General features: G+C 41.3%; 1 protein-coding gene across 6 annotated transcripts in view; it reads right to left on the reverse strand.

Annotated features, from left to right (window-relative positions):
* The window catches only part of ZFP91 (ZFP91 zinc finger protein, atypical E3 ubiquitin ligase), a 278,255-nt gene that overhangs the window by 161,256 nt on the left and 97,635 nt on the right, over positions 1-19,364 (reverse strand). For 4 of the 6 annotated variants that reach the window (XM_053692303.1, XM_053692305.1, XM_053692302.1 and 1 more), the window contains 3 exons: positions 5,630-5,746; positions 5,451-5,501; positions 3,549-3,569 (listed from right to left, as the gene is read on the reverse strand). In XM_053692303.1, the coding sequence (XP_053548278.1) occupies positions 3,549-3,569; positions 5,451-5,501; positions 5,630-5,746 (189 nt within the window). The remainder of the gene's footprint in view (positions 1-3,548; positions 3,570-5,450; positions 5,502-5,629; positions 5,747-19,364) is intronic. The other 2 variants (XM_053692306.1, XM_053692304.1) reach the window with 1 other exon arrangement.

Consider the following 19,364-nt stretch of genomic DNA (forward strand, 5'->3'; position numbering starts at 1 on the left):
AAAGAGAGAACTCTTCTTTTCGTTCACTTTCCATCCATGCGACCTTAGAAATGCCAGAACTAACTCTGTATGAGACTTGGCAGTTTGAAAGCTTGAAGCTTGTATTAGAATGTCGTCTAGGTACGGAGCTACCGAAATCCCTCGCGGTCTTAGTACCGCTAGAAGGGCACCCAGAACCTTTGTGAAGATTCTTGGAGCCGTAGCCAATCCGAATGGAAGAGCTACAAACTGGTAGTGCCTGTCTAAGAAGGCAAACCTTAGATACCGGTGATGATCTTTGTGGATCGGTATGTGAAGGTAAGCATCCTTTAAATCCACTGTGGTCATGTACTGACCCTCTTGGATCATGGGTAAGATTGTCCGAATAGTTTCCATTTTGAACGATGGAACTCTTAGGAATTTGTTTAGAGTCTTTAAATCTAAGATTGGCCTGAAAGTTCCCTCTTTTTTGGGAACCACAAACAGGTTTGAGTAGAACCCTTGTCCTTGTTCCGACCACGGAACCGGATGGATCACTCCCATTGTTAACAGATCTTGTACGCAGCGTAGAAACGCTTCTTTCTTTATCTGGTTTGTTGACAACCTTGACAGATGAAATCTCCCTCTTGGGGGAGATAATTTGAAGTCTAGAAGGTATCCCTGAGATATGATCTCTAGTGCCCAGGGATCCTGAACATCTCTTGCCCAGGCCTGGGCGAAGAGAGAGAGTCTGCCCCCTACTAGATCCGGTCCCGGATCGGGGGCTCTCGGTTCATGCTGTCTTTGGGGCAGCAGCAGGTTTCCTGGCCTGCTTGCTTTTGTTCCAGGACTGGTTAGGCTTCCAGCCTTGCCTGTAACGAGCAACAGCTCCTTCCTGTTTTGGTGCAGTGGAGGTTGATGCTGCTCCTGTTTTGAAATTCCGAAAGGGACGAAAATTAGACTGTCTAGCCTTAGCTTTGGCCTTGTCTTGAGGTAGGGCGTGGCCCTTACCTCCCGTAATGTCAGCGATAATTTCTTTCAAACCGGGCCCGAATAAGGACTGCCCCTTGAAAGGTATATTAAGTAATTTGGACTTAGAAGTAACATCAGCTGACCAGGATTTTAGCCACAGTGCCCTGCGTGCCTGTATGGCGAATCCTGAGTTCTTAGCCGTAAGTTTGGTTAAATGTACTACGGCCTCCGAAATGAAAGAATTAGCTAGTTTAAGGACTCTAAGCCTGTCCGTAATGTCGTCTAGCGTAGAGGAACTAAGGTTCTCTTCAAGCGACTCAATCCAAAATGCTGCCGCAGCCGTAATCGGCGCGATACATGCAAGGGGTTGTAATATAAAACCTTGTTGAACAAACATTTTCTTAAGGTAACCCTCTAATTTTTTGTCCATTGGATCTGAGAAAGCACAGCTATCCTCCACCGGGATAGTGGTACGCTTAGCTAAAGTAGAAACTGCTCCCTCCACCTTGGGGACCGTTTGCCATAAGTCCCGAGTGGTGGCGTCTATTGGAAACATCTTTCTAAATATTGGAGGGGGTGAGAACGGCACACCGGGTCTATCCCACTCCTTAGTAACAATTTCAGTTAGTCTCTTAGGTATAGGAAAAACGTCAGTACTCGCCGGTACCGCAAAGTATTTATCCAACCTACACAGTTTCTCTGGTATTGCAACAGTGTTACAATCGTTGAGAGCTGCTAAGACCTCCCCTAGTAGTACACGGAGGTTCTCCAATTTAAATTTAAAATTTGAAATATCTGAGTCCAATCTGTTTGGATCAGAACCGTCACCCACAGAATGAAGCTCTCCGTCCTCATGCTCTGCGAGCTGTGACGCAGTATCAGACATGGCCCTAGCATTGTCAGCGCACTCTGTTCTCACCCCAGAGTGATCACGCTTGCCTCTTAGTTCAGGTAATTTAGACAAAACTTCAGTCATAACAGTAGCCATATCTTGTAATGTTATCTGTAATGGCCGCCCAGATGTACTAGGCGCCAAAATATCACGCACCTCCCGGGCGGGAGATGCAGGTACTGTCGCGTGAGGCGAGTTAGTCGGCATAACTCTCCCCTCGCTGTTTGGTGAAATTTGTTCACATTGTACAGATTGACTTTTATTTAAAGTAGCATCAATACAGTTAGTACATAAATTTCTATTGGGCTCCACCTTGGCATTGGAACAAATGACACAGATATCTTCCTCTGAGTCAGACATGTTTAACACACTAGCAAAAAAACTTACAACTTGGTTATAATCTTTTTTAGCAAAAAAACGCACTGTGCCTCAAAGAGGTACTAACGATTAAATGACAGTTGAAATAATGAACTGAAAAACAGTTATTGCATCAAACTTTAAAACAACACAACTTTTAGCAAAGGTTTGTTCCCATTAGTAAAAAACAACACTAATTAAATTTGTACATAAGAAAACAAAACAACGTTTTTTATACACAGTCACTATAAGAATTCTCACAGCTCTGCTGAGAGAATTTACCTCCCTTCAAAGAAGTTTGAAGACCCCTGAGATCTGTCAGAGATGAACCGGATCATGCAGGAAATATAAAAGTAGCTGACTGGAATTTTTTGATGCGTAGCAAAGAGCGCCAAAAACGGCCCCTCCCTCTCCCACACAGCAGTGAAGAGAAACGAAACTGTCACAATTAAAGCAAAAAACTGCCAAGTGGAAAATAATGCCCAAATATTTATTCACACAGTACCTCAGCAATGTAAACGATTCTACATTCCAGCAAAAACGTTTAACATGAGAATAGTTATTAAAAGGATTAGTGACCTTTAACACAGTAGTTCCGGTGAAATACCATCCCCAGAATACTGAAGTGTATACATACATGTCATTTTAACGATATGGCAGGCTTTTCTCATCAATTCCATTCAGAAAATAAAAACTGCCACATACCTCAATGCAGATTCATCTGCCCGCTGTCCCCTGATCTGAAGCCTTTACCTCCCTCAGATGGTCGAGAACAGCAATATGATCTTAACGACTCCGGTTAAAATCATAGTAAAAAATCTCTGTCAGATTCTTCCTCAAACTCTGCCAGAGAAGTAATAACACGCTCCGGTGCTATTTTAAAATAACAAACTTTTGATTGAAGTCATAAAAACTAAGTATAATCACCATAGTCCTCTCACACATCCTATCTAGTCGTTGGGTGCAAGAGAATGACTGGGACTGACGTAGAGGGGAGGAGCTATATGCAGCTCTGCTGGGTGAATCCTCTTGCATTTCCTGTTGGGGAGGAGTTATATCCCAGAAGTAATGATGACCCGTGGACTGATCACACATAACAGAAGAAATATATATATATATATATATATATATATATATATATATATATATATAGATATAGAGATATAGAGATATTTTATATATATAATTTTTTATACCAAATCTGATTAAATGACAAAATGCAAGCATATGGTGCATGTAGTTTCTAATTAGAGTACAATGTGTGTTCCTCCATGTGAATTACAGGACATGTATTCTATTACATTTCTATTTAAATAAGCATAAAAATACACGGCTTGAGTGAATGAATATTTGAAAATACGAGGCGTACCTTTTTGAATCGTTGCTATACCTGTGGTAGAAAGAACAGTGCAATTTAATGTAAGCTTGCAAATGCAAGAAGTCTAAGTAGAAGAGGGTAGCTAGTAGTTCTCTGATGTAAAGAAGAAATAGGATACTGACATAAGTAAATTCTGGTAGGATGATACATGAAGGGGTAGTTAACAGAGGGTTATGCTTTATTTAGGAAAGCTAAGATTAATACAAGATTAGGATCAAACTTTGTATATCTCTGTGTATCTTTTAAAAATGACATTGTATTCATTTTACACAAGATGGTGTCACTGAATTATCTTGCCAACTGTATGCAGGTGATGTTTGGTCAAAATTCCCAATAAACTTAAACTGGCAGAAAAGAAATATATTCTAAACAAGTGGCAAAAGCAAGGTATATTATAGTGAAAGTTCAGTTTAATTTGTATTTGCTGCAAACTGAGATTTTAAATATCAGTCCCCCGTGCTCTACTGTTAACTTCACTCTCCCCTGTGAAATTCTGTATGCTAGAGAGCGTCATTTCTTTCTATGGAAGACATCTATCCTCCCCTTTTCTCAAGGAATTCTGTGCGTTCAGCCACTGTAAAGTCTGCACTGTAATTTTTCACCAAACTAGAGAATCTATGATCATTGGCCCATAGAAAAAAAAAAATTAAGCTCTGTGGGAAACTGAAGCTGTCATATTTTTTTTTTTTTTTAAATAGAATAAATACAAAGTGCAATGCAAATGTAAAAGATACACATACAAATACAAACTATAACCCTAATTTGTTAAAAGGTAAGAATTCAGAAGAAAGAATTTGTAAAATCACAATCCTGAATACATGATACATAACTGCTGTATACAGAACATATATGCATTAAAATATAAAAAAGAAAGTGCAAAGTTGAAATATAATAAAACAAATCTGTATTCTAAAGTAATATAAAATACAAAGTGTAAATGTAGCAAAACACTCATGTCATGCAGAGTAAAATTGTAATGAGTTGGTCTCTCCATTTCAATAAATGTAGGGAACACCCCTTGGAGAAGTATAGCAAAATATGTATTTTTAGAATCTTGTAAGGGATTGAACAGCGCTAGAGGATCATTTTACATCATCTCATCAGAGAGCTTTTTATCATCAGGCCCTATGGAACAGTTAATTATGTTTCTGGAACGTTATAAATACATTCACATAATTTAAGTAGACTATTCTTTAAAAATTCTTGATTTTGCACTAGTTTTATGCTTCTCTACTCCATTATGAACAATATGGATTCAACGATCAATAGCAATCGTGGAATAAAGCAATTCTGATCTTCTGAAATATATGATAAAGATAAATAGGCCCATTCTCACGTTAAAACAAGATAAACTCAGACTGACTACCCTATAAAATACTTAGGTGTAGTAAAAAAAAAAGTTTGCAACGTACTTCAATATTTTGGCAGCTTTTCCTGTAATTTAACGCTAAAAACTCAATTGATTTCCTTTACTATCCTATAGAGTTCAGATTGTATCCTTCAAGGATCTAGAACCAAGAACCTGCAACATGCTAGAGGAACCAATGTACATCTGTCCCTAATTGGCCACATCTGAGGAGATAGGCTATATGATAAGTATACGCAAGAAGCATGTACCTGGACAGCAGAACAATTCAAACTGTGCTGATAAAATTACAGTTCAAATTATATAGATTATTTATCTCCATCCCATTTACATGACAAGCACCTATTTCAGGAAAAAAAATTAAAAGAAATCACTAATAATATTTTAATAAAAAAGACTAAAAGCCCATTCCCTGGCATGAAATTTAATATAATACAACTGTTATCTACTTTCTGACAAGTTCCTTTTACAAAATTAAGGTACACTTAAGTACACTCAGTATTTTTTTAATAGAATCTTAAACTCACCGCCTCTTAGGTGGCCTGGGGCTTTTATCATCCTTGCGTCTGCGACCTCTCCTAAAATTAAAGGAAAACAGAAAGAAACAGAGAACATTTCACTAAACAAGAAAAAGGACACAGAGACTGATGGCAAACATAGAAGAACTGAAAAGGGAAGAGGTCAATGTACTCTATAGATAACTCACTTTCTAGGGGTTTCCTCCTCCTGAACTTGACCTTCCTCCTTCACTTCCAGCTTCACCTCAACAGGTGTTACTTCCTCTTTAACACGCGGGGTTCTGCGTCTTGGCCGAGAAGGCTCTCTGAAAAAATAAAATAAACATTAAGAAGAAAAGAAAGAAGAAAATAAAGTAACAAGTCTCCACAACAGCACATACACTGTATCCACCGGAGGAAGGTTAGGGACGTATCACCAGAAAACAAATGATCAGTTTCAGAATTCTTTTTTTTAACAGCTGCTTGGGAAATCAATCTGAAAAACGCACATCTATGGAATGCTTCATAAACAACAGCACAACACATACCTCCTTTAGGCTTTATTAAAAACAGAATTTATGTTTACCTGATAAATTTCTTTCTCCAACGGTGTGTCCGGTCCACGGCGTCATCCTTACTTGTGGGATATTCTCTTCCCCAACAGGAAATGGCAAAGAGCCCAGCAAAGCTGGTCACATGATCCCTCCTAGGCTCCGCCTACCCCAGTCATTCGACCGACGTTAAGGAGGAATATTTGCATAGGAGAAACCATATGGTACCGTGGTGACTGTAGTTAAAGAAAATAAAATATCAGACCTGATTAAAAAAACCAGGGCGGGCCGTGGACCGGACACACCGTTGGAGAAAGAAATTTATCAGGTAAACATAAATTCTGTTTTCTCCAACATAGGTGTGTCCGGTCCACGGCGTCATCCTTACTTGTGGGAACCAATACCAAAGCTTTAGGACACGGATGAAGGGAGGGAGCAAATCAGGTCACCTAAATGGAAGGCACCACGGCTTGCAAAACCTTTCTCCCAAAAATAGCCTCAGAAGAAGCAAAAGTATCAAACTTGTAAAATTTGGTAAAAGTGTGCAGTGAAGACCAAGTCGCTGCCCTACATATCTGATCAACAGAAGCCTCGTTCTTGAAGGCCCATGTGGAAGCCACAGCCCTAGTGGAATGAGCTGTGATTCTTTCGGGAGGCTGCCGTCCGGTAGTCTCGTAAGCCAATCTGATGATGCTTTTAATCCAAAAAGAGAGAGAGGTAGAAGTTGCTTTTTGACCTCTCCTTTTACCTGAATAAACAACAAACAAGGAAGATGTTTGTCTAAAATCCTTTGTAGCATCTAAATAGAATTTTAGAGCGCGAACAACATCCAAATTGTGCAACAAACGTTCCTTCTTTGAAACTGGTTTTGGACACAGAGAAGGTACGATAATCTCCTGGTTAATGTTTTTGTTAGAAACAACTTTTGGAAGAAAACCAGGTTTAGTACGTAAAACCACCTTATCTGCATGGAACACCAGATAAGGAGGAGAACACTGCAGAGCAGATAATTCTGAGACTCTTCTAGCAGAAGAAATCGCAACTAAAAACAAAACTTTCCAAGATAATAACTTAATATCAACGGAATGTAAGGGTTCAAACGGAACCCCCTGAAGAACTGAAAGAACTAAATTGAGACTCCAAGGAGGAGTCAAAGGTTTGTAAACAGGCTTGATTCTAACCAGAGCCTGAACAAAGGCTTGAACATCTGGCACAGCTGCCAGCTTTTTGTGAAGTAATACCGACAAGGCAGAAATCTGTCCCTTCAGGGAACTTGCAGATAATCCTTTTTCCAATCCTTCTTGAAGGAAGGATAGAATCCTAGGAATCTTAACCTTGTCCCAAGGGAATCCTTTAGATTCACACCAACAGATATATTTTTTCCAAATTTTGTGGTAAATCTTTCTAGTCACAGGCTTTCTGGCCTGAACAAGAGTATCGATCACAGAATCTGAGAATCCTCGCTTCGATAAAATCAAGCGTTCAATCTCCAAGCAGTCAGCTGGAGTGAAACCAGATTCGGATGTTCGAACGGACCCTGAACAAGAAGGTCTCGTCTCAAAGGTAGCTTCCAAGGTGGAGCCGATGACATATTCACCAGATCTGCATACCAAGTCCTGCGTGGCCACGCAGGAGCTATCAAGATCACCGACGCCCTCTCCTGCTTGATCCTGGCTATCAGCCTGGGGATGAGAGGAAATGGCGGGAACACATAAGCTAGTTTGAAGGTCCAAGGTGCTACTAGTGCATCCACTAGAGCCGCCTTGGGATCCCTGGATCTGGCCCCGTAGCAAGGAACTTTGAAGTTCTGACGAGAGGCCATCAGATCCATGTCTGGAATGCCCCACAGGTGAGTGACTCGGGCAAAGATTTCCGGATGGAGTTCCCACTCCCCCGGATGCAATGTCTGACGACTCAGAAAATCCGCTTCCCAATTTTCCACTCCTGGGATGTGGATAGCAGACAGGTGGCAGGAGTGAGACTCCGCCCAAAGAATAATTTTGGTTACTTCTTCCATCGCTAGGGAACTCCTTGTTCCCCCCTGATGGTTGATGTACGCAACAGTCGTCATGTTGTCTGATTGAAACCGTATGAACCTGGTCCTCGCAAGCTGGGGCCAGGCCTGGAGCGCATTGAATATCGCTCTCAGTTCCAGAATATTTATCGGTAGAAGAGATTCTTCCCGAGACCAAAGACCCTGAGCTTTCAGGGATCCCCAGACCGCGCCCCAGCCTATCAGACTGGCGTCGGTCGTGACAATGACCCACTCTGGTCTGTGGAACATCATCCCTTGAGACAGATTGTCCAGGGACAGCCACCAACGGAGTGAGTCTCTGGTCCTCTGATTTACTTGTATCTTCGGAGACAAGTCTGTATAGTCCCCATTCCACTGACTGAGCATGCACAGTTGTAATGGTCTTAGATGAATGCGCGCAAAAGGAACTATGTCCATCGCCGCCACCATCAACCCGATCACTTCCATGCACTGAGCTATGGAAGGAAGAGGAACGGAATGAAGTATCCGACAAGAGTCCAGAAGCTTTGTTTTTCTGGCCTCTGTTAGAAAGATCCTCATTTCTAAGGAGTCTATAATTGTTCCCAAGAAGGGAACCCTTGTTGACGGGGATAGAGAACTCTTTTCCACGTTCACTTTCCAGCCGTGAGATCTGAGAAAGGCCAGGACAATGTCCGTGTGAGCCTTTGCTTGAGGAAGGGACGACGCTTGAATCAGAATGTCGTCCAGGTAAGGTACTACTGCAATGCCCCTTGGTCTTAGCACCGCTAGAAGGGACCCTAGTACCTTTGTGAAAATCCTTGGAGCAGTGGCTAATCCGAAAGGAAGCGCCACGAACTGGTAATGTTTGTCCAGGAATGCAAACCTTAGGAACCGATGATGTTCCTTGTGGATAGGAATATGTAGATACGCATCCTTTAAATCCACCGTGGTCATAAATTGACCTTCCTGGATGGAAGGAAGGATAGTTCGAATGGTTTCCATCTTGAACGATGGGACCTTGAGAAATTTGTTTAAGATCTTGAGATCTAGGATTGGTCTGAACGTTCCCTCTTTTTTGGGAACTATAAACAGATTGGAGTAGAACCCCATCCCTTGTTCTCTTAATGGAACAGGATGAATCACTCCCATTTTTAACAGGTCTTCTACACAATGTAAGAACGCCTGTCTTTTTATGTGGTCTGAAGACAACTGCGACTTGTGGAACCTCCCCCTTGGGGGAAGTCTCTTGAATTCCAGAAGATAACCCTGGGAGACTATTTCTAGCGCCCAAGGATCCAGAACATCTCTTGCCCAAGCCTGAGCGAAGAGAGAGAGTCTGCCCCCCACCAGATCCGGTCCCGGATCGGGGGCCAATATTTCATGCTGTCTTGGTAGCAGTGGCAGGTTTCTTGGCCTGCTTTCCCTTGTTCCAGCCTTGCATTGGTCTCCAAGCTGGCTTGGCCTGAGAAGTATTACCCTCTTGCTTAGAGGACGTAGCACCTTGGGCTGGTCCGTTTTTACGAAAGGGACGAAAATTAGGTCTATTTTTTGCCTTGAAGGGCCGATCCTGAGGAAGGGCGTGGCCCTTACCCCCAGTGATATCAGATATAATCTCTTTCAAGTCAGGACCAAACAGCGTTTTCCCCTTGAAAGGAATGTTTAGTAGCTTGTTCTTGGAAGACGCATCAGCCGACCAAGATTTCAACCAAAGCGCTCTGCGCGCCACAATAGCAAACCCAGAGTTCTTAGCCGCTAACTTAGCCAATTGCAAAGAGGCGTCTAGAGTGAAAGAATTAGCCAATTTGAGAGCATTGATTCTGTCCATAATCTCCTCATAAGGAGGAGAGTCACTATCGAGCACCTTAAGCAGTTCATCAAACCAGAAATATGCGGCTGTAGTGACAGGGACAATGCATGAAATGGGTTGTAGAAGGTAACCCTGCTGAACAAACATCTTTTTAAGCAAACCTTCTAATTTTTTATCCATAGGATCTTTGAAAGCACAACTATCCTCTATGGGAATAGTGGTGCGTTTGTTTAAAGTAGAAACCGCTCCCTCGACCTTGGGGACTGACTGCCATAAGTCCTTTCTGGGGTCGACCATAGGAAACAATTTTTTAAATATGGGGGGAGGGACGAAAGGAATACCGGGCCTTTCCCATTCTTTATTAACAATGTCCGCCACCCGCTTGGGTATAGGAAAAGCTTCTGGGAGCCCCGGCACCTCTAGGAACTTGTCCATTTTACATAGTTTCTCTGGGATGACTAAATTTTCACAATCATCCAGAGTGGATAATACCTCCTTAAGCAAAATGCGGAGATGTTCCAATTTAAATTTAAATGTAATCACATCAGATTCAGCCTGCTGAGAAATGTTCCCTAAATCAGTAATTTCTCCCTCAGACAAAACCTCCCTGGCCCCCTCAAATTGGGTTAGGGGCCCTTCAGAGATATTAATATCAGCGTCGTCATGCTCTTCAGTAACTAAAACAGAGCATCCACGCTTACGCTGACAAGGGTTCATTTTGGCTAAAATGTTTTTGACAGAATTATCCATTACAGCCGTTAATTGTTGCATAGTAAGGAGTATTGGCGCGCTAGATGTACTAGGGGCCTCCTGAGTGGGCAAGACTCGTGTAGACGAAGGAGGGAATGATGCAGTACCATGCTTACTCCCCTCACTTGAGGAATCATCTTGGGCATCATTGTCATTATCACATAAATCACATTTATTTAAATGAATAGGAATTCTGGCTTCCCCACATTCAGAACACAGTCTATCTGGTAGTTCAGACATGTTAAACAGGCATAAACTTGATCAGAAAGTACAAAAAACGTTTTAAAATAAAACCGTTACTGTCACTTTAAATTTTAAACTGAACACACTTTATTACTGCAATTGCGAAAAAACATGAAGGAATTGTTCAAAATTCACCAAATTTTCACCACAGCGTCTTAAAGCCTTGAAAATATTGCACACCAATTTTGGAAGCTTTAACCCTTAAAATAACGGAACCGGAGCCGTTTTAAGCTTTAAACCCCTTTACAGTCCCTGGTATCTGCTTTGCTGAGACCCAACCAAACCCAAAGGGGAATACGATACCAAATGACGCCTTCAGAAGTCTTTTATGAGTATCAGAGCTCCTCTCACATGCGACTGCATGCCATGCCTCTCAAAAACAAGTGCGCAACACCGGCGCGAAAATGAGACTCTGCCTATGCTTTGGGAAAGCCCCTAAAGAATAAGGTGTCTAAAACAGTGCCTGCCGATATTATTAAATCAAAATACCCAGAATAAATGATTCCTCAAGGCTAAATAAGAGTTAATATCAATCGATTTAGCCCAAAAAAAGTCTACAGTTTAAATAAGCCCTTGTGAAGCCCTTATTTACAATCGTAATAAACATGGCTTACCGGATCCCATAGGGAAAATGACAGCTTCCAGCATTACATCGTCTTGTTAGAATGTGTCATACCTCAAGCAGCAAGAGACTGCAAACTGTTCCCCCAACTGAAGTTAATTGCTCTCAACAGTCCTGTGTGGAACAGCCATGGATTTTAGTTACGGTTGCTAAAATCATTTTCCTCATACAAACAGAATTCTTCATCTCTTTTCTGTTTCTGAGTAAATAGTACGTACCAGCACTATTTGAAAATAACAAACTCTTGATTGAATAATGAAAAACTACAGTTAAACACTAAAAAACTCTAAGCCATCTCCGTGGAGATGTTGCCTGTACAACGGCAAAGAGAATGACTGGGGTAGGCGGAGCCTAGGAGGGATCATGTGACCAGCTTTGCTGGGCTCTTTGCCATTTCCTGTTGGGGAAGAGAATATCCCACAAGTAAGGATGACGCCGTGGACCGGACACACCTATGTTGGAGAAAGTTAAGTTACGAAGGTTCAATTCGGCACACATGGTATATTTCATATCTCAACACTTGATCTACTGAACATGATGCAAGGACAACTACAGAACTGGCTTTGCAACCAAACAGTTTTCTACACTGCATGCCTAAGAGAATACAATTACAGTAATTATAGTAATTCCAAAATAGGCTCTAAATACCATTTTTTTTTTAACTCCAACCATTCCTAAAAAGAATGTATTTGACCTGCTGAATTTAACTCACAGGTAACCCAGAGGATTATTAATGCACAATTAGAAATGGAGGCAGCTAATTGGCAATTGCATCCCCATCCCCCTAGATTTTTATATATACAACACATAAGAGGTCTGGTACTCTCTTGCAAGCAAAGGGTCTGTGTCACCCTTGTTTGTATCTCAGTGTGTGTGGTTGAAGAGATGCATTGTGTGGCTGTAAGTTAGGGACCCAGGGAGGAAGATACCTTGACGTGGTCCTGGGCTTTTCTCCATTTGGCCAAATGCTGTAACGAACACTTCCATTTTGCTTTCATTCTAGCTGTTTGCTTGCAAAAGAGTGCCACACTTCCTAGGAGTTGTGTTAATAATTTTGTTTTGTTATTTTCCCTATGGGCTTTACACCCAGGCTTGTTTCTAGGGTTAAGTCCCTAAAAGTTGTGCAGCTGTCTGAGTGCTGGTGAGCACCCAGGGCTGTGAGCTTTGCAGGGTCATAGGATATGCACCTAGTCTGGTTTGAGAGTTTAGTCCACTTTAAGTGTATATAGCACTCTCTGGTCTTTGCGATCAAAACTGTGTTTATTCAGTGATGTTGTGGGGATATACAGCTCCCATTCCAGTGAGTGTTCCTTGTGAGGTCCGAGAGAGGGCGGGAGGGGGAACGCTACACTATGGCACAAGATTAGTGAGTGGGAATGAGGGAAGAGGGTAAAAATATGTGTTGGGAAAGAGATCTGGGATGGGGTTGCGACACTACATAAAAAAAATGGGGTCTTTTTAAAAAATAAAAAAACAAAACTACATTTCTAGCAAACTGGGTACTGGCAGATAGCTGTCAGTACCCAAGATGGCCACAAATAGGTAGAGGGGGGGGGGGAGGTTAGAGAACTGTTTGGGTGGGGACTAGGGAGGTTGGCGGCTAAGGGGGGATCCTACCCTGCAGAATATATATCTAAACTTAAGATCCGGCTGACAACTGTGGGGTGGGGGAGGGAAGAGCGCTGTTTGAGAGGGATTAGGGAGGGATCATGGGGTGGGATGTGTCAATTGGAAGGGTAAGCTATACATTAAAGCTAAAATTAACCCTACACGCTACCTAATTAACTTCTTCACTGCTGAGCATTTACAAGTGTGGTGCGCAGCTGCATTTAGCAGGTTTCTAATTACCAAAAAGCAATGCCAAAGCCATATCTGAACCAAGGGGATCCCAGAGAAGCATTTACAACCACTTGTGCCATGATTGCACAAGCTGTTTGTAAATAGTTTCAGTGAGAAACCTAAAGTTTGTAAAAAAGTGAACAATTTTTTTTTTTTTATTTGATCGCATTTGGCGGTGAAACGGTGACATGAAATATTCCAAAATGGGCCTAGATCAATCCTTTGTGTTGTCTACTAAAAAAAAATGATATTATATCATTATATATATATATATATATATATATATATATATATATATATATATATATATATATATATATATATATATATATATATATATATATAAAATATTTTTTTTTTACACAGTGGATATAAAAAGTCTACACATCCATGTTAAAATGTCAGGTTTCTGTGATGTAAAAAAAATGAGACAAAGATAAATCATTTCTGAACTTTTTCTACCTTTAATGTGACCTATAAACTGTACAACTCAATTGAAAAACAAACTTATAACTGGGGATGTAGATGTGTTCAGAATTAAGCAATCACATTCAAAATCATGTTAAATAGGAGTCAGCATACACCTGCCATCATTTAAAGTGCCTCTGATTAACCCCAAATAAAGTTCAGCTGCTCTAGTTGGTCTTTCCTGAAATTTTCTTAGTCGTATTCCACAGCAAAAGCCATGGTCCACAGAGAGCTTCCAAAGCATCAGAGGGATCTCATTGTTAAAAGGTATCAGTCAGGAGAAGGGTACAAAAGAATTTCCGAGGCATTAGATATACCATGGAACACAGTGAAGACAGTCATCATCAAGTGGAGAAAATATGGCACAACAGTGACATTACCAAGAACTGGACGTCCCTCCAAAATTGATGAAAAGACAAGAAGAAAACTGGTCTGGGAGTCTACCAAGAGGCCTATAGCAACATTAAAGGAGCTGCAGGATTATCTGGCAAGTACTGGCTGTGTGGTACATGTGACAACAATCTCACGTATTTTTCATATGTCTGGGCTATGGGGTAGAGTGGCAAGACGAAAGCCTTTTCTTACGAAGAAAAACATCCAAGCCAGGATACATTTTGCAAAAACGCATCTGAAGTCTCCAAAAAGCATGTGGGAAAAGGTGTTATGGTCTGATGAAACCAAGGTTGAACTTTTTGGCCATAATTCCAAAAGATATGTTTGACGCAAAAACAACACTGCACATCACCAAAAGAACACCATACCCACAGTGAAGCATGGTGGTGGCAGCATCATGATTTGGGGCTGTTTTTCTTCAGCTGGAACTGGGGCCTTAGTTAAGCTAGAGGGAATTATGAACAGTTCCAAATACCAGTCAATATTGGCACAAAACCTTCAGGCTTCTGCTACAAAGCTGAACATGAAGAGGAACTTCATCTTTCAGCATGACAACGACCCAAAGCATACATCCAAATCAACAAAGGAATGGCTTCACCAGAAGAAGATTAAAGTTTTGGGATGGCCCAGCCAGAGCCCAGACCTGAATCCGATTGAAAATCTGTGAGGTGATCTTAAGAGGGCTGTGCACAGGAGATGCCCTCGCAGTCTGACAGATTTGAAGTGTTTTTGCAAAGAAGAGTGGGCAAATCTTGCCAAGTCAAAAAGTGCCATGCTGATAGACTCATACCCAAAAAGACTAAGTGCTGTAATAAAATCAAAAGGTGCTTCAACAAAGTATTAGTTTAAGGGTGTGCACAATTATGCAACCATATTTTATTTTTATATTTTTTTCTTCCCTCTACCTAAAACATTTCAGTTTGTTTTTCAATGGAGTTGTACAGTTTATAGGTCACATTAAAGGTGGAAAACGTTCTGAAATGATTTATCTTTGTTTTTTACATCACAGAAACCTGACATTTTAACAGGGGTGTGTAGAATATATATATATATATATATATATATATATATATATATATATATATATATATATATATACACACACACACATATACATACATATACACACACACAGACACGTGAAGGGTTATTCAGGGATTCCTGACAGATAGTGTTACAATGCAACTATTGCTAATTTAAAAAAAAAAAAAAATTATGCTTACCTGATAAATTTATTTTATTTCTTTCCGGATATGGTGAGTCCACGGCATCATCAGTTACTGTTGGGAATACCACTCCTGGCCAGCAGGAGGAGGCAAAGAGCACCATAGCCAGGCTGTTTAAATATCACTTCCCTTACCCACAATCCCCAGTCATTCAACCGAAGGAAATGGAGAAAAAAGAAGCAACACAAGGTGTAGAGGTGTTAGAAGAAAATTACGATCTTAAAATAAGGGCGGGGCCGTGGACTCCCCATATCCGGAAAGAAATTTATCGGGTAAGCATAAATTTTGTTTTCTTTCATAAGATATGGTGATTCCACAACATTATCAATTACTGTTGGGAATCAATAACCGAGCTAAAGCTAGAGGACACAGTTGATAAGGGAGGGAAAAAGACAGGTAACCTACACAGAAGGCACCACTGCTTGAAAAACCTTTCTCCCAAAAGAAGCCTCAGCTGAGGCAAAAGTATCTAATTTATAAAATTTGTAGAGCTGCAACAACTAATCGTCATAATTGATAATAATCGATTATGAAAATAGTTGTCAACGAATCTCATAATGGATTAATCGATTAGTTAGATTTTCAACCTTTATAAGTATATATTCGTTATTTTTAGAGCGGACTAGATATTTCCCCTAACCTTATAGCTGGTTATTTACCATTGCATATAGATATTCAAGATATTTTTATGTTAGAATGAAGTCAAGGGTTACTTTTAGAGGCCCCTTGCCAAGGTAGAAAACACTTAGCATTGGTGAAGAGCTAAGATAAATATCCCACTTTGGTGAAATTGGCAAAACCCTACTTATACACCTCAACAGCCTTTTCTCTGCTGCAGGAAATATAGCTGCAAACAGAGAACCAGCCTTAGCCAGAACAATGTGGACATGTTGAGATTTTTGTATTTCAATGCAAAGTTTCTGAAAGAGTGAATAACAGAATGTTATTAACAGTGATAGCCTAACTCTTTCTAGTTCTACCTCTTTTCAAACAGTTTGTGGTTTTGTTTTGTTTAATTATAAAACTGTGCTCTGCTGCTTAAAAATTGAAGAAACAGTTGTGTTAATGTAAAGTTTTAGTCTAATGTTTATATTTGTAACACTCATTATGTAGATTTTATTTAAAACAGAAAACTATTATTGATTCTCTTTTTATCTGATTAGTTGATTAATCGAAAAAATAATCGGCCGATTAATCAATTATGAAAATAATCGTTAGTTGCAGTCCTAAAAATTTGGAAAAAGTATGCAGAGAAGACCAAGTTGCTGCCTTGCAAATCTGTTCCATAGAGGCTTCATTCTTGAAAGCCCAAGAAGAAGAGACCGCCCTCGTAGAATGAGCTGCAATTCTCTCAGGAGGCTGCTGTCCAGCAGTCTCATAGGCCAAACAAATTATACTTCTCAACTAGAAGGAAAGAGAAGTAGCAGTAGCTTTCTGACCCTTCCCAGAAAAAACAGAATTTATGTTTACCTGATAAATTACTTTCTCCAACGGTGTGTCCGGTCCACGGCGTCATCCTTACTTGTGGGATATTCTCTTCCCCAACAGGAAATGGCAAAGAGCCCAGCAAAGCTGGTCACATGATCCCTCCTAGGCTCCGCCTACCCCAGTCATTCGACCGACGTTAAGGAGGAATATTTGCATAGGAGAAACCATATGGTACCGTGGTGACTGTAGTTAAAGAAAATAAATTATCAGACCTGATTAAAAAAAAAACAGGGCGGGCCGTGGACCGGACACACCGTTGGAGAAAGTAATTTATCAGGTAAACATAAATTCTGTTTTCTCCAACATAGGTGTGTCCGGTCCACGGCGTCATCCTTACTTGTGGGAACCAATACCAAAGCTTTAGGACACGGATGAAGGGAGGGAGCAAATCAGGTCACCTAAATGGAAGGCACCACGGCTTGCAAAACCTTTCTCCCAAAAATAGCCTCAGAAGAAGCAAAAGTATCAAACTTGTAAAATTTGGTAAAAGTGTGCAGTGAAGACCAAGTCGCTGCCCTACATATCTGATCAACAGAAGCCTCGTTCTTGAAGGCCCATGTGGAAGCCACAGCCCTAGTGGAATGAGCTGTGATTCTTTCGGGAGGCTGCCGTCCGGCAGTCTCGTAAGCCAATCTGATGATGCTTTTAATCCAAAAAGAGAGAGAGGTAGAAGTTGCTTTTTGACCTCTCCTTTTACCGGAATAAACAACAAACAAGGAAGATGTTTGTCTAAAATCCTTTGTAGCATCTAAATAGAATTTTAGAGCGCGAACAACATCCAAATTGTGCAACAAACGTTCCTTCTTTGAAACTGGTTTCGGACATAGAGAAGGTACGATAATCTCCTGGTTAATGTTTTTGTTAGAAACAACTTTTGGAAGAAAACCAGGTTTAGTACGTAAAACCACCTTATCTGCATGGAACACCAGATAAGGAGGAGAACACTGCAGAGCAGATAATTCTGAAACTCTTCTAGCAGAAGAAATTGCAACTAAAAACAAAACTTTCCAAGATAATAACTTAATATCAACGGAATGCAAGGGTTCAAACGGAACCCCCTGAAGAACTGAAAGAACTAAATTGAGACTCCAAGGAGGAGTCAAAGGTTTGTAAACAGGCTTAATTCTAACCAGAGCCTGAACAAAGGCTTGAACATCTGGCACAGCGGCCAGCTTTTTGTGAAGTAACACAGACAAGGCAGAAATCTGTCCCTTCAGGGAACTTGCAGATAATCCTTTTTCCAATCCTTCTTGAAGGAAGGATAGAATCCTAGGAATCTTAACCTTGTCCCAAGGGAATCCTTTAGATTCACACCAACAGATATATTTTTTCCAAATTTTGTGGTAAATCTTTCTGGTTACAGGCTTTCTGGCCTGAACAAGAGTATCGATAACAGAATCTGAGAACCCTCGCTTCGATAAGATCAAGCGTTCAATCTCCAAGCAGTCAGCTGGAGTGAAACCAGATTCGGATGTTCGAACGGACCCTGAACAAGAAGGTCTCGTCTCAAAGGTAGCTTCCAAGGAGGAGCCGATGACATATTCACCAGATCTGCATACCAAGTCCTGCGTGGCCACGCAGGAGCTATCAAGATCACCGACGCCCTCTCCTGATTGATCCTGGCTACCAGCCTGGGGATGAGAGGAAACGGCGGGAACACATAAGCTAGTTTGAAGGTCCAAGGTGCTACTAGTGCATCCACTAGAGCCGCCTTGGGATCCCTGGATCTGGACCCGTAGCAAGGAACTTTGAAGTTCTGACGAGAGGCCATCAGATCCATGTCTGGAATGCCCCACAGCTGAGTGACTTGGGCAAAGATTTCCGGATGGAGTTCCCACTCCCCCGGATGCAATGTCTGACGACTCAGAAAATCCGCTTCCCAATTTTCCACTCCTGGGATGTGGATAGCAGACAGGTGGCAGGAGTGAGACTCCGCCCTAGAATGATTTTGGTCACTTCTTCCATCGCCAGGGAACTCCTTGTTCCCCCCTGATGGTTGATGTACGCAACAGTTGTCATGTTGTCTGATTGAAACCGTATGAACTTGGCCCTCGCTAGCTGAGGCCAAGCCTTGAGAGCATTGAATATCGCTCTCAGTTCCAGAATATTTATCGGTAGAAGAGATTCTTCCCGAGACCAAAGACCCTGAGCTTTCAGGGATCCCCAGACCGCGCCCCAGCCCATCAGACTGGCGTCGGTCGTGACAATGACCCACTCTGGTCTGCGGAATGTCATCCCTCGTGACAGGTTGTCCAGGGACAGCCACCAACGGAGTGAGTCTCTGGTCCTCTGATTTACTTGTATCTTCGGAGACAAGTCTGTATAGTCCCCATTCCACTGACTGAGCATGCACAGTTGTAATGGTCTTAGATGAATGCGTGCAAAAGGAACTATGTCCATTGCCGCTACCATCAACCCGATCACTTCCATGCACTGAGCTATGGAAGGAAGAGGAACGGAATGAAGTATCCGACAAGAGTCTAGAAGTTTTGTTTTTCTGGCCTCTGTCAGAAAAATCCTCATTTCTAAGGAGTCTATTATTGTTCCCAAGAAGGGAACCC

Source organism: Bombina bombina, chromosome 9 (genome assembly GCF_027579735.1).
Source record: "Bombina bombina isolate aBomBom1 chromosome 9, aBomBom1.pri, whole genome shotgun sequence".
Taxonomy (NCBI): Eukaryota; Metazoa; Chordata; class Amphibia; order Anura; family Bombinatoridae; genus Bombina; species Bombina bombina.